The following is a 15,888-nucleotide window of genomic DNA, read 5'->3' as shown; positions in this document are numbered from 1 at the left end:
TTCCTGCTCATTTTAATTTGGATCAAGGTCAACCCCACCTCTGAAGCCTTTCTGCTTGCCCATCCCCCACACAGAATGGGCAGTTTGCATCGTTATGCCCTCACCATAAATCTCCATCATAGCACTCGTGACATGTTAAAACATTTCTTTTATTTCCACATCCATCTTCTTCTAGGGCTCAGCAAGCATTGCAGGTTTTTCATTTGTAGGACCTGGCCCGTAGTAAGAACTAAATAAATGTTAGTAGATGGTATCTGCACTCATCCACCATGTGGCATGTCCCCTTTTCCTCCTTTGCTACCCAGAGCTGTTTTGGGGGGCTGTCTCTGGCCAGGCTGCTGGGTTCCATCATGCTGAAGATAGACGAGGTGGTCTCGCTTCTGCTGTCAGTAGCCATGATCAAGGGTGTTTTACCCGCACCTAAGGCATAGTTTCCCAAAGCTCTGTGCCACATCCCAGATTGCCAGATAAAACACAGGACACCCAGTTAAATCTGAACTTCAGATAAACAATGAATAATGTTTTAGCATCAGCATATCCCAGGCAATATGGAGGATTATATATCTATCCTAAAAAAGTAGTTGTTGTTCATCTGCAATTCAAATTTAACAGGGTGTCCTAGATTGCCATTTGCTAAATCCGGCAGCCCTGTCTGCTTCCCATCCAAGGGAAGTGGCTTCCCTCTGATGCTGAAGTCACGGCGCCCTAAGAAACCCACCCAGCTGAGGCTTTTGCTAAGCCAGGGAAAACCTGAAACACTGCAACTGCAACATGCTTAGATTGGCCTCTGCCCCACCCCCACCGAGGGCAGGGCTCAGGCCGAGCTCTGAGCCTCCTTCGGGTACTTGCTCATTCCCAAGACGCCCATGGCTCTCCCAGGCAGTCGGCCCCGACAGTCCCTCTGCCACAGACTCTGTATGACAGGTGAGCGACAGGACGGCCCACACAGGGCAGCTGATACCATCTCTAGTTCATTCTCCCAGATCTGAGGTTGCAGTAGTTGGAATATATGAGTAAATCTGTCCAATAGGAGTGTGGTCACATGGGAGGATTGACAAATAGAATTCCTCCCCCCACCCCCCCACCCGCCCCCTTAGATATATGGGGCGGGAGAAGAAAGCAGGTAGTGAGAAGGAGTCCATGGTGTTAGATAAAATAATATAAAATGATGGTTGTTTCCATAGCAAGGAACAGCTTTGGGCAACCATGGCACAGCCTCACAGGTTCCTAAAAAGTCAGACCCGAGGTGCTGGGGTGGGTGGGGATGGTGTGGGAGGGGTGAAGGGAAAGGAAGAAATTCATGGTAATACTCTAATATCACGCTAAAGTCCTTTCCTGTCTCAACCACGGAGACTTGCAACCAGGAGGGTTCACACCCACCTCTTCTTCTGAGGCCTGCCCACAATTCCACGGCTGGGATTAGTTTTCCAAATGAGGCCACTTTCTCAACACAGCTACTGAACAGTCCTGAAGCGTATTGTAGCTGCGGCTGCTGCCTCCTAAATGATGGGTGCTCCATTCATAATCCACACTTTTGGCCACATGCATAGAAATTCCTCTTTGGCTGCCCCTCTTCCCATTTTTTGCCACGTCGTCTTGGTCCTCCCAGATCTGGCCCATCCCTCGAAGTCCCTTACCCCTTCAGTCCCTGGGCTCTTCTCCCCTTGCTGCTTTTCCTCCACCCCAGTTGATTCAAGTGATAATGAGCAAGTCAGAGAATTCCTGGCTGGGCTCTGACATGCTCCTCAGCTGAGAGGAACCCATTCTATGTGGGTTTTTTAAACCTGGCAGGTTGTGTTTAGGTATTTCACAGAGCGCGCACTCTAAAATGGAGTTGATGGATGCCTTACAAAGGAGGGCCTGTGGGAAATAGGAGAGGGAACAGCCAGCTCCATTGCGAAGGCAGCAAACGTAACTTCACTGGATTGGGGAAGATTTGACTGGAAACAAATGCTAGGTAAAACAGTCATATTTCTTTTGCCTTTTTTAATTTTTTAATTTGTTGACAACCACTAGAAGGATTAGAAGGATTAGCGAGTAGGGTTGATAGGTTCTAAGCAGAATGCCGAATCCCAGTGATTTCTCCGGGTTAAATCAGACTCCAGAAAGATGGCAATTTTCTCATTGCTGCAGCACCTCTGAAGCAAAAGTTCACTGAATGCTTATTTTGGATCAAGGCTGGGCAAGGGAGATGGAGACAAAGATGAAAAGACATAGTCTGTGTTCTCCGGAGTTTACAAGCTAATGAGAGAACCAGGCGTGTAAATATGGTCATACAACACATCTATGTTTTTTACAAAATGTGGTCAAAGTATGGTGCCGTGGGTCTCTCAGACCCTCTTGAGGGTGTGAAAGGGCAAAACCATTTTCATAATCTAGTAAGACATTATTTGTCTTTTTTCTCTATTATGAGTTTTCCAGGGGCTACAGGATATGTGATAATACAAAGCAAAATCTATGTATTTGTATTCCTGAGTTAACAAAAAACTCCTAATTTCTAATACAGCAATATCAATATCAATAGATAAAACCTATATCTATTATATGCAAAAAAATTCATTGAGATCCTCAATAATTTTTAAGACTGTTAAGGGATCCTGAGACCAAAAATTTTGAGAACTGCTAAGGCTTAATGTATCACCTACCATTACTGAGTGTCTCATTTCTCATTGATGCATTTTTTGGTTAAAAATTATTTCCTCTAATTCCCTGAATATTACTTTATTGGATGCTTTCTTTATATCCTTATTTTCTAGCATGACAGCTATTAGGTTATCTGATTATTGATCTGTGTTTTTCTATGTGTCTCTGGTTAATTGTATCTTTTGAGGCAGCACAGTGTTGGAGTTCATTTTTAATCTAGCCAACAATCAGGGATAGTTGATGCATTGATTTTATGTTCTGTTACCCTGCAGTTTACCTTCCCTGTGATTATTTTTTCTTTCTTTAAATTTGTTTTCCATAGTGCACTTTAAAATTCTTTCTTGTCAATGTACTTCTCTCAACTGTCCATCCTTCTATCATTTCAGAATCATCGTATTTTAAAGCAATTTTTCATTGTTTTCCATAATTTTATTCTTAATAGTATAGTATTAAGAAAACAAAACTTAAGTTTCCTTCTCCCTAGAGATGAAAATGGAGTGTAGTTTGTAACATATTGGTAGTGTAAAACCCTTTATAAAATTATACATACATATCTTACAGTTCTGATCATATGTAATGTGATATTCCACTTGGATTTTTTTCTTTTTTTTTGTCTTCCATGTACCTTGAGCTCTAGCAAGCCCTCAACTATTCTCAAATCTCCACTGTTTTCCGGAAGTGAACTTTACAGCTGTGACCCTTTCTTGACAAATTATTTCATCTCCTCTGGGTCTATTTTCCCTTACTCTGAAGTGAAAATTCAGTGAGTGTTTCCAGACACTCTATGTGGGGTCATAACTTGATGTCTCTTAATCCTGTGTGAATCCCCCCCATCCACCACCCTCAACCCATGTTCCTCCTCCAGAGCACAGGTAGCCATTCTTATCAACACATTGAAATGGCTTTCTCAGCTCTGTTGGTAAACTGCAGAATTCTGGATTTGCTCTGTGATAGGGTTATTTTTATGACTTGGTTAGTTAGTTGGTTTTATGTTGAGAAACTTACTAATATACTTAAACTCTTTCTTAGAGGATTGTTCCTTAATGAATTCTTGTTACAGACATAATGGGTGTTTTTTTCTATATTTTTGTGATACATTCTAAATTGCTAGAGGTTTCTCTCCCCTGATCCTTATATTGTTACTAGATTCGTTTTTAGCTGGAATGTGCTTTTCAGGCTAATTTTGCCTCAACGGCGCTAGTTCTTTTTTATTCTGCCCCAGATCCCCTCTTCCTAACATCCTGTGTTTCTTATTCTTCTATAACACTTACAAGACCCAGTTTAATAGCTCAGTGCGTTGTTTTTTCTTTTGTTGGCGCTCATTATTTCTTCCTTCTCTGATGTTAAAGTAATGGGCGTACGTTCCATTTTATTTGCTTGAGAGTCTTGAACTGGTCCTGTGTTTCCCGCCATTGGACTTGTGGCTGGCTTGCTTTCCCCTTTGATGTTGCAATACTTTTTCATTGAACTTGAGTGTGGGGCTTATAGGGCTTCTCGGCTTCCCCCTCCCAACCAAGATGTGCACATTTTTTCTTAAGCTTATTTTTCTGTTTTGTGCTGTTATTTTTAATTGCTTCCGACGGGGAGGTGGAGCTGAGAGCGAGATTTGGCTTGAATCTGGCCCTCTTTGCTATTACTCACATTTCTCCAGAAGCCCCGCACACATTTTTCTCTCTGCCTTTGACATTCCACTTTTGAAAGGCCGTCGGTTCCTGGTGTAAAAGACGTTAAGAAGAAGATGGGCTCTGGGTAGGGATGTTCAGGAATCCAGTCCTGTACCGTCATGAGCTTGGCCATCTGGAAGTCTCTTCTTGCTCAATGAAATGGAGTAAACATTGTCCATTATGAAATCCACCACGCAGCTGCCAGGATGAATGGGCCCCCACCCAAAGCCAATCACTGCTCTGACAGGGAAATTGGCTAGCACTGCCTGAGACTCCTCCAGCCTCCCCCGTCCCTGATGTCACAATTCAGAGGCTGCTGCCTGCCTAGGAGGTTGTGGAAAGCTCTGTAGGTTATCTCTGTGTGTCCTACAGGGCTCCTCAGACCAGTCCTCTGTCTGATGGCTTTTATGAAAAAATACCTCCTCCCCATTCTGGGGGTCTTCCTGGCCTACCACTACTATTCTGCAAATGAGGAATTCAGACCAGGTAAGCATCAATGTGCCTAATTTTAGAGGAATAGATTTTTTAAAAAGGGGTGGTGGGTAGCTGGAGTGTTTCTGAGAATCAATAGGACTTTCTGGTCCCCAGACTTGATGAACAAGAGGGACTCTGAGGTGGGACTGTATTTGTGTGTCTTCCAGTCACAGGCTATGGGTAATAGGAGGGTGGAGAAGGGTGATCATGTAGCCAAAAGATTGCCAAATATTCCATGCTTTATTTGGCACCCTTAAGGGAAAGCAATTTCAGATCCCCTACAAACATGTGGGTAATTCCAAAATTCACAACTCATCCAGATAATTCGACTCCATGAAGAGGCTGATAAGGGGGACGCAAGAAAGGGCTCTGGAGCTGATGACTAAATAGAAGCAAAAGAAAATTTCTGGATTCTGTGTGAGCACATGTTTTGATGAGTTTTTTAATTTTATTTCAGTTGAGCAAAATTAGATGAGTCTAAAAATGTCTGGAACTCCAGTGTTTTAGCTGAACTCTCTGTCCATGAAGGTTTTTAGGGAGAAGAGAAGGAAAGCTTGGTTTTGAGCAACCAAGCCAACCCCGATTACAGATTATGCTGAAAGACTGGAACTGTTTCTTCATTGACTTTACGCAGTTTGGGATAAATCGATCTGGGCTTATAATCTTTAGACATTGAGATAAGGTGGCCCCTATCCATGCAGGAGGAATGTCACTGCCAAGTTGGGTGTTGTGCTCACTTCATTTTGGGATTTCCCAGAGATGCTCCAAGGAAAGAAAGTGATTGTCACAGGGGCCAGCAAGGGGATTGGAGAAGCAATGGCTTATCAGCTGGCAAAGATGGGGGCCCACCTGATGGTGACAGCGAGGTCAAAAGAGACTCTAAAGAAGGTAAGGACTCTGTGCCCACAGTCAAGTGTACCCTCACATGCCCAGATGTATTACTACATATACTCACGTATATATGCCAATGCACAGAAGCTGGCACATCCACCACAGATGCATGTACACACACACACACATACATACACACACAGCTTCAAGCGCTAATAGGAATATTAAAAATATGCAATTAAGTATTCATTCCCATGCATTCATATATAGACACAAAGTTCTTGAACTACATGAGCTCATAGACACACTTATTCACACACATTTACACATGGAGTCATGGATATATAGATGTGTGCTCAGATACCAAAATTTCAGTACTTCCTCATGAATTCATATTATTGTACCCAGGCAGACTCTCAGACACATGCCCTCTCATATGCTTGGACTCACAAACTCAAGGATTTATAAACATTCACAAACTTATGGCTATTCACATGGAAACTAGTATCCATACCAATAATGCATTCAGTAACGTCTGCTTCCAGAAACTCGTGAGCATACATCATAGCCTAAATCCCAGCAGCAATGATTTATCCATTTACATCCTACCGGAAATATTTCCAAAAAGTATTTCAGAGGACAGAGTTGTGTTAGACTGCATTTAGTAACACACACCAGCGTGTGTGCAGACTTGCTGAACTCACACACACACCCTCACCATTTCTTATCGAAACAGGGCTATCAGCCATTTAAACCATTACTTCAGACATTTCCTGCAAAGGTCTGCAGCTAAGACTGACACCATTGCCCCTACGTCCCTGCAGGTAGTATCCCACTGCCTGGAGCTCGGAGCGGCCTCAGCGCACTACATCGCTGGCACCATGGAGAATATGACCTTCGCAGAGCAATTTGTTGCCAAAGCTGGAAAACTCATGGGTGAGGCCCCTTCTCCTCCCTCATCTTCTGAACTCTGCTCCAGGGGAAACCAGGGAGTCTTGGGGAGGGAGAAGGGGAAGGTATTGATCCAGACGGTTTCTCTCAACACAGCCATCTCTTGCAGGGGGACTAGACATGCTCATTCTCAACCACATCACCAACACGTCTCTGACTCTATTCAGTGATGACATACACTTGGTGCGCAGAAGCATGGAGGTCAACTTCCTCAGTTATGTGGTCCTGAGCGTTGCTGCCTTGCCCATGCTGAAGCAGAGCAATGGAAGCATTGTAGTTGTCTCCTCAAAGGCTGGTGAGTGGAGCAGGGACCAAGGTGGAAGATAAGGGCAGGAAAAGTGCCAGAGGGAATGTGAGGGGCTCTGGAGTGAACAGGAATTTTTATCAGTTTCCGTGCAGAGAAGTGAGCCCTTATAAACTGGAAGCTAAAATGCTCACGTGATATTAAGCAGAAGCTGACTAATAGTTTCCCTACATGTGTGGACAGGCAGATAGTTGAATGAGACATGGGTGTGTAAACTCAGTGAGGAGAATGCATGCTGGGTCAAAGGGACGCTATTAAGAACATGCGGGACCACAAAAAACGAAGGGTTATTCAAGGTAGATGGGCTACAAGATCTCTGGAAGCAGCAGAGAAAGAGCAGCAGTTGAGAATGTCCACCAGAAATCCGGTGGTTTGTGATCTACAAATGGAAGGCCAGAGGGATATCAAGAGATTGCTGGAGGTACAGCCTGTCTTGAATGTAAGGGAGACACCTGGTCACAATGGATAAAAAGGATTTTACTTCCTCCAGGACCAAGAGCTGTAGGTTGGTGAAGTTAGTTGATGCAAAGGTAGAACTGAAAAGTGAAATATTTTAACAATATATAGTTGTCTGATAAGTGGGTTAAGCTAAGGCAAAATGAAACGAATAAAAACAAATACACCACATTATTAACAGATCTGCCTTTAATAGGGGTTTTCTCCTAAATCTGAACTTGCTACATTAAAAGTCTAATTTAAACAACCAACACAGTAGGGAGAGAGTATGTACAGAGAAATATTCATGAAGAAAACTTTGTGTGATCAAGCAAGGTCCCTCATGCTTTGGATGGTGGCAGTATCAGAATCTATCACCAGTGAAGAGCTAGACAGTTCCCAGCTGGGAGATTCCTAGGCCTATTTCATCATGGATCCAGGAGAGAAAAGCCTCACATATTTGCTGATTGGTCAGTCAGAGGGATGTGGCTGGAAGGTGCAAGCACCAGGACCAAGATTAGTCATCTAAATGTGGATCCTGGCAATGTAAAAACAAATGACCTAGAGGACACTGTAAATTCTTAAGAACTTAACAAACATTATTTATTCCTGTGACATAGAACACCATCTATGTTGTAAAGAGTTCTACTTTCTGAAGGAGAAAGGGCTGCATAGTGATGGGATAAAAGGGCAGTGTGTCTGAGCTACCCGCCAAACAGAGTGATTGATATGCATCCCCGTGCTTCCCAGACAACACAGCTCCCCACCCCTCCCCAGACACAGCCTCTCTCTGGGCTGAAAAGAAGGGAGAGCTTCCAGATGCATACTGAGTGGGAGGGTGTTGGGCACATCCCCACTCCATCCTAGGGCATTGGCCAAAACCCTCCCATCAGTCATGGTGTAGGTGGTGTTAATGATTTCAGTTGATTAAATAATACATACACTCCAGACAAAGGGTGTGCTTCATCTTTGGCTGGTGAATTTAACTTTCTACAATGTACACACAGTCTAAGTGTGTACAAGAAGGAACAAGAATTGAGAAGTCCAAAGGCATGATGACATTCCGATAACCTCCGTTCCCACACATCTTCTATACCTACCAAACGTCACTTTGTAATTTCTGTGGACTTGGAGAGGTAGAAATCTAGTTGGGCTACTATCCTTTGTGTCTGTTGTGTGTTTGGCCAAGAGTTCAGCCTGCTTATTTTGAAGCCTGTCTGTGAACTTCAGACATTTTGCCCTCTCTCCCTAACTGAAGAATTTCTCTGTTTTATGCTATATTCTTTTAAGCAGCCAGCAAACATGTTCATTAATCCTTTCTCCTTAAAATCTGAATTCCACAAACATGGGATGTTAATCCTCAAATTGCTCCTAAGGTCAGCCAAAGAGTATTAGTATGGGTTTTTAATCATTCCTTCCAGGGGGGTGCATCAAGTCATTTATTGAATTACAGTGATAAGCAATTATTTTTATCTGCAATGCATTTCCAGTTATTATATTACAGGGAAATCCTATACTTTAATATGTATTTTAGAGCCTCAGCTACTTCTTTAGCACTAACAGAGGCAGTATTGTTGCCTCTGGGAACCTCTTCAAGTCCAAATCCATCCACCATTCAACACCTTTTTGGCCCCAGTCAAGTTTCTATGTGTATATAACATCTATTACATTGACTAATCTCCCCTCCTTCCACTGAGTGCTAGTTCAGCTATAAGTGGAACTGCTGTAACAAAACCCGAATTTATAATGACTTCAACCATCAAAATTAATATTTCTCTCATGAAACAGCCTGCAGTGAGCAGTCCAGGGTTGATATGGTAGTTCTGCCCCATGAAGTAGTCAGGCACCTACCTGACAACTACCATCCTGGAGGGTGTTATCCTCACCTGTACGTCCAAGATGGCGCATCATGTCAGAAATCCATGGAGAAAGTGAAGCAGGAAGATACAACCTGAAAGTTCTAAGCTTCTCTGCTGCAGGGGGTGGCAACTGTGGTCTTTATTCTGAGTGGACCTGTGTCCACCTGAAAACTGGGGGCTCTGGTTCTACAGAGGACCCTGATGTTGATAAGCAACAACAGTCTCTCTCACATCAACCCATGCCAAAATGCACCTAAGACTAGAAGGCAGTAATCCCTCCATGTACCCCACACCATATGCTCACACCCCAAACCCAGTCTCTCTCACGTTCAAAGCCCATGGAGAAAACAAAACCCCTTTCCTCGAATAATGGTACAGGGCATAACGGGGTAGGTGAAAGAATAGGAAGGGTCTGCCTAGACGGTGTTTGTGAAACAAACCGAGACAGAGATATTAATACTCCAGTTTGACTGAATAAAAATCACTGCTCTGGGCAGAGAACAGCTGGAAACATCTGGAAGAAGTTTCTTTGCAATTAGTCAAAATGGGTCATCTTGACTTAGGTTCAATTTTTAAAAAGTAAAGTTCTCTTGCCCCTGTGAGCCCCGTCACTGTGACGCATCACATCAGCTACAAGCATGACAGCTGGCACCCAGCCTCTGCTCTGTTTCTCTCCCCCTCCTGTATGTGCCCTCAGAAGAACTGTGGGCAAACCTTGCCGTCCCTCGGCTCCTTTCTTGTCTCAAGAGCCACTGACCCTCACCTCGTAGCAAGTCTTTTTCCATCCTCACCAGAGCCCTTTCCACAGCCTGTTCCTCATATCTACTAAACTTTGGTAAGTTACTTTTAGAAGTCCTATGTTCTGTTTCTCTTTGTTGGCTTCCTGGTGATGCAAATGCTACTAACAATTATAATACACAAGCTAGCCACACTGGACCAGCGTAAGTGTAAGGATATAGCTATATTTTAAGGTAAAACTAGGCACAATGAAAGACTGGGGTTCTTTAAATATTCAAAACGAAAAGCACATCATAAGGAAGAAAAGAACCTTGCCAATAACCTCCTAATGTTCAGACCTCTCTGGAATTTCCTTAAGGGTCTCCAGTTACCTATTCATTTTTTTCCAAGTAAATCTTCTTTTGAAGAGATCAACTTTCTATATATTTTTTTAAAGCCTTATTCAAATGCATTCCTTTCTTGGTTTACTCATTTCCAGCAGTTTTGCGCTATTTTTACGTAAATGTGTAGTATTTCAGGCACATTCTAAACTGACTAGCCAGGAGCAAATACCACATAAGACAATGCTTTTGTGGGAAAATTCAAACCAGTGTATGAAGTCACATGTTGGACCTTAACCTGTTTGCCGGCTGAGGGCTGGCTGTGTGGTCTTAACCTATTTTAGAATTCCCCATTACAAAGAGGGAAAATAAAACCACCCAAGTTTCTCAACTAGACATATCAACTAACAGGATTTGGAATATCCATAATGGTGTTTTCCAAAAAAGACAAGGATATACAGATGTTAACCTCATCCCTGCCTTCAGCTCTGGCATACCACTTTTTCCAGAAAGATAGACAAATGCCTCAACTTATGGATCCCTTTGGGGTGCAGTGGGGAGGAGAAGGCCAAGGTCAAGGTCTAGGACACAAAGGAGCCTGCGAACTACAGTAGAAAGGGGTGATTTATCCCTCAACCAATTTTTCTAATTTTCTAAGTAAAGGTAAAATCTTTAGTCTTAAATCCAATTACCTCAGACATAATTTTCAGGGACCACAATTTCCAAGGTGAAAATGAGTTCTGAGGTGGAAAGGGGACTGCTGCTGTAGGTTTGGAGTATTTGGAGGGAATGGGGAGAAACATGAGGCGGTGAGGTGTGTGCACAGATAGGTCATCACTAGGGCCTGCAGGAAGGCCGAAGGAGACAGAGTAAGAATCAACGACCTGGACATTAAAACTCCAGGACTCATTGTTGCCTAAATTAAAGAGATTATGTTTAGGCAGAACCTGAAGGATTGACACAGAGGCTGCTGGACTCATCTTTGAGGTCAGGGCTATAACTGACCCCCAAAAAAGGGAGATTTCAAAGGAGAGGAGACTGCCTGCTGGAGGCCATTTAAAGTGCAGATGGAAAACAATGTAACGCTCTCTCTGCTATTGTTCCACGTTTCCCTTTTTAAAGGCAGGTGTAACTTCTGTATCATGTCTCCTTAGCCCTGCCTGACCACTGATTTTGTTCAAGCCTCCTTCCCGATGAAACCAGTAAGGCTTCACCGTCGTTCCTGTCTTTATACTTACCAGTTTGAGAGGGCATATAACTCTATTTGGAAATACAGAAACAGAGAATAGGTCATAAGAAAAGAAGAATATAAAAATGCCAAAATTAGACTCAGCTTAGATATATGGTGCTTAAGTTTCAAGTTTGGCTCTTGAATTTTCTTGACAAAAAGGAAAAGAATAGGATCAGTGTATAGGTAAGGTTATATTCAAAAGAAGGAAGCGCAGCAGGAAGTGAGTAATTTCTGAAATAAATTTCTCATGAAAGATTATAAATTGAAGGTGCAAAGTAATGGAAAGTGCAATGCCCCCAACAACTATTTTACATGCTTCTACGGTTATAAAAATCACACATACGCACACAGTTTGAAAATCTGAAAAATGAAGAAAAGCATAAATAGCTTTTTATCATCCATAATCACGCCAATGTTTTGGATAATTTCCTTCCATATATAGAGAGAGATAGAGATAGAGCACAATTATTTCCCTGCTGCCAGATATTTAGGTTATTTTCAATGTTTTGCTATTTTAAAACTCCTTTAATAAATGTCTTTTACATTAATCTGTAGTTAAGTCAATGATTATTAAATTATTAAATGATTATTAATTACTAGGTGAGAGGATGGAAACGCTTTTAAGGCTATTGGTACACATTTCCAAATTGTTTTAGATAACATGATAAATAAAGGACTGGAGTTTTAAAATATACAAAAATAAAATCAATTTAAATGACTATGAGTGCCACGCCCCATTCTCACCCTGAGTGTATGTGTGTGTGTGTGTTCATCTCACACCTACTTTGCACAGTTGCAGTTTTCAGCAATTGACAGTTGTGTAGGTAAAAGAAAAAGTTATTTAGTAGTTATAATTTGAATTTCTTTGTTTACTTGTGAGGTAGAATGTGAGGACTCCATCTCCTTATTTTTGGTTAGTATTATATCCTCCTTATTTCCTCCAATAGCACCTGGCATGTAGTGAAAATTTAATATAACTTGGATAATTACCTAATGGGTGTCATTTTCATGTATTTGTAGGCTATTTATATTTTCTCTTTTGACCATTGAAATGTTAGGCAAAACTTTTCTAACGATAAATACAGCAAATCAACTCCATGTGCTGCTTCTGGTTGCAAAGGCGTATCATTGAAATGCAGCTAAAAATGAAGTTGATTAAGTCAAAAGTGCATTTTGACATGGTGCAAATGTGTAGCTTTAGATAGTTGAGCTTGTCGACCCAAGGAAGATTCCTGCTGAAATAAGTATTATTTCAATAAGTAGAATTCTGCTGAAGGTACTTCAAGGTGAGGAACGGCTGGGGAAAGAGCATAATTTTACATCTGAGAAATTTGTTCTACAAATAAACTTGCACAAGTGCTCCCCAAATATATCCATCCATTTATTCAAAAAATATGCATAGTGGGTCCATTCTGAGCCAGGCACTGTGCCCAATGCTGGGGCCATAGCGGTGAGCTAGAAGGGCAAGGCCAAGTGTGTGCTGGGATGGAGCCCACACTCCAGTGTAAGCCAACTGTTGCTGCATGGCTTATAGTTATTTAAAAAACTGAGAACAACCTGAACATCCACTACTGGCAACAGGTTCTTAAGCTGTAGTGAAATAAGTACATAAATATTCATACATACTGGCTATAAAAATCATAAGCATAAAGGAAAAATAATTTAGAGAACAGTATAATATAGTATGAGCCCAAAGGTGTTTTATAAAGGGGGTTTTTACCTTTCATTGTATATACTTGAGAATGCTAACTGTGCAACAGTCTTGGTATGAATTTTATTAGAGTAATTTTTGGAAAAAAAATTAAGAAACAGGGTTCTATATGGTAACCAAAACCAGAAAATTTCTCCTCCCAGGAAGGCTGAGTTCAGAAGCACATTGCACTCAGTCTCACAAGTAAACAAACACATTCAAATGACCAAAATTACTAAAATACCAAATTTAAACTACTAAATGTCATGGTGAAGAATGGGGGTATTAGTTTTTGTTGTTTGTTTTTTGGGGGAGTTTTCTTGCCTACAAAATTGTTAATTGTTGAAAACTTTGTTAACTCCACAAAGCAGGTATGAGAAGGGTACTTCCGTATACTCCTGGTGGGAAGGGGTACAGTACTTTTCATTTTAACTGGTCTTCACTATTGATGTTTCTTCACATTGCATTTTATTTATATTGAGGTATATACAACTTAATGAATTCTGACATGTGCGTACACTCATGTAACCATCATGCAGGTCAAAACATCAAATGTTTATACTAATTTTTTTTCTATCAATCTCACTAATTTTTTTCATTTTCACTATTGATTTTTGAAAGTCTAGTTCTTCATTTTTCATTTTGTGTATGGCAATTTGGCAATATGTATCAATGGCCTTAAGATTGTTCCCATCGCTTCACCCAGCCAGCATAACACTAAGACTCTCTCAAGAAATAACCATCAATCCAGTCACATATATATGTACAAAGCATTTATTGTAGGATTTTTTTCAATGTGTCTATGAACCTATAAGCAAAGCTACCAATACTGAATATAGCCAACGGACATGTGCCTGAAATCAGCCATAGCAGAAAGGCAGAATCAACTGAAAGTTATAATCCAATTAGTGTATGGCATAGTCCATTTCACTATATGGGTTTTGAATGATTTCATATTTTTCCATGAAGTTGTCCAATTTGGGAACTCCCATGTAATAAGTGTATACAATAAGTCCTTTATTTCTAGCATTAGAAAATTAGTCTCTCCCCAGACTCTCTAAATAAATGGTGAGCAATATTTAAAGAACATTACTTTGAAGGGGTGCCAAACCACTGGGCCATACTGGGCATACATCCATCTGCATCCACCCCTGGGGAGACAGCTGGCCTTATGGGGGTTGCAAGTGAGAGGCCGTGAGGAAATAAGGCCACCCCAGGACCTCCCAGACACATGGTCCTGCCACCCCTGCTTCTCTCAGCACATCTGCCCCTCTTTCCTCTCTCTCTATTAGCCTCTGCTTCATCTGGTACATAGTTGGATACAGTCCATTTCTCAAAAGAACAAGCCTCAAAATGATTACTTCTGCCCCATTGCCAACTCTCTTGCTCTCTGAATCTCCTAACTACAAATTTTCCCCAAAGAAATTTCTAATTTCCTCCAATCTAACTGGCTCAGCTGAGTTTTATAAAGTCTATACCCCAAGTCATTCAGGAGGAGCAGCCTAGAGGGAAACAATCATGGCTGGCTCGGTGAAGCCACAGGAAGGGCAGAGTTAGGCTAAAAGCAGGGCAGGCAATGGCAGACCTGTCTGAACCGCTGCATAGCCTTTGGATAAACTTCCTTCAGGATTGCTTCTGTCAGCACAGGGTGTCAAACTTGGACAGGATGGGACAGGTAGGTGGCAGGGAGCTGCAGTGGCAGCCTGATTTGGGAGGAGATGACACAGTGCACACGAGGGACAGCAATTGCAGCCTGGGGTGAAGTTTCAGAGTTCAAGTGGGTGGAGAGGGTGTCCATGTGGTATGTGGCATGGGGTATCAGAACTAAGAGCTGACAAGAGCGTTTGCAAGGCGTGCTGCAAAGGGGCAGTGCAATGTGGCCTGGCGTGGTGGGTCAGAGCCCAGGCAGGACGAGGAGGGCATCCACCCAGAGGGTGCAGAAGCACCTGAAGAACAGTCCCCTACAGGGGGCATCAATCAAATAAGTAACATAATGGAAGCCAGATTTTCACTCTCAATGTTACAGATTACGAAAAGGAGGAAAATGAGAATGACTCTTGTGATGTTGGATTGGAAATGGAGATGTCGGTGTGAATCAATAGTTTTTAATAATGTACATGGATAGATACGGAAATATAAATGTGTGTGTCTCTCTATGCATGCATATATTCCCTGTCTCTGTCCACAGAGGGGCTGAGAGCACACTTAGTACCCAGATCTTGGTTTCCAAATATCCTCCACTAAAATGAAATTTTCCATTGGAGAAATGGTTGATCCCAGGGCTGGCAGGAAAGGTATAAGATGAACCTGAAAATCTTGTGCTGGTATTAAAGAACTGCTCAGAGAACAATAGGGACACATTGCTAGGACATAGGAAAATTTAAGGGGCTCCCACCAAACAAATCTGGGACCATCGAGGCATTCAAATAAATAATGATAACAGATTAAACCTGTTTTCTATAATAAGAATCCATAATGACATAAATACCTGAACTAATAAATGAGGGAGGAGAAGCCTTTTCCATATAGTAGAAAGACAAATAATGAATATAGAGTGATGAAATTGGGAAAAATCACCATTTGGTAACCCCACAGTAATAATCAATCCAGGAAGCATCAATGGGCGCTAAAACTAGTGGGTTAAAGTTTAACAAGAAACTCTGTATTTATATAGTCTCAAAGACTACCCTGCTCAATGACCAAAAAAAAAAAATTGAACAACCTATTTCAAAAATGGGAAAAGGGCTT

General features: G+C 41.8%; 1 protein-coding gene across 2 annotated transcripts in view; it reads left to right on the top strand.

Moving 5' to 3' along the window:
- The window catches only part of HSD11B1 (hydroxysteroid 11-beta dehydrogenase 1), a 38,254-nt gene that overhangs the window by 8,778 nt on the left and 13,588 nt on the right, over positions 1-15,888 (top strand). Inside the window, exons 2-5 of one of the 2 annotated variants that reach the window (XM_017659722.3) lie at positions 4,680-4,793; positions 5,539-5,669; positions 6,437-6,548; positions 6,673-6,858. In XM_017659722.3, the coding sequence (XP_017515211.3) occupies positions 4,706-4,793; positions 5,539-5,669; positions 6,437-6,548; positions 6,673-6,858 (517 nt within the window). In that variant the 5' untranslated portion in view covers positions 4,680-4,705. Of the gene's footprint in view, positions 1-4,585; positions 4,794-5,538; positions 5,670-6,436; positions 6,549-6,672; positions 6,859-15,888 lie in introns of those variants that run through there. The other variant, XM_017659724.3, reaches the window with a different exon arrangement.

The sequence above is a fragment of the Manis javanica genome, chromosome 11 (assembly GCF_040802235.1).
Source record: "Manis javanica isolate MJ-LG chromosome 11, MJ_LKY, whole genome shotgun sequence".
Classification (NCBI taxonomy): Eukaryota; Metazoa; Chordata; class Mammalia; order Pholidota; family Manidae; genus Manis; species Manis javanica.
The sequence above is the reverse complement of the archived record's forward strand: the minus strand, read 5'-3'. Positions and strand labels throughout refer to the sequence as shown.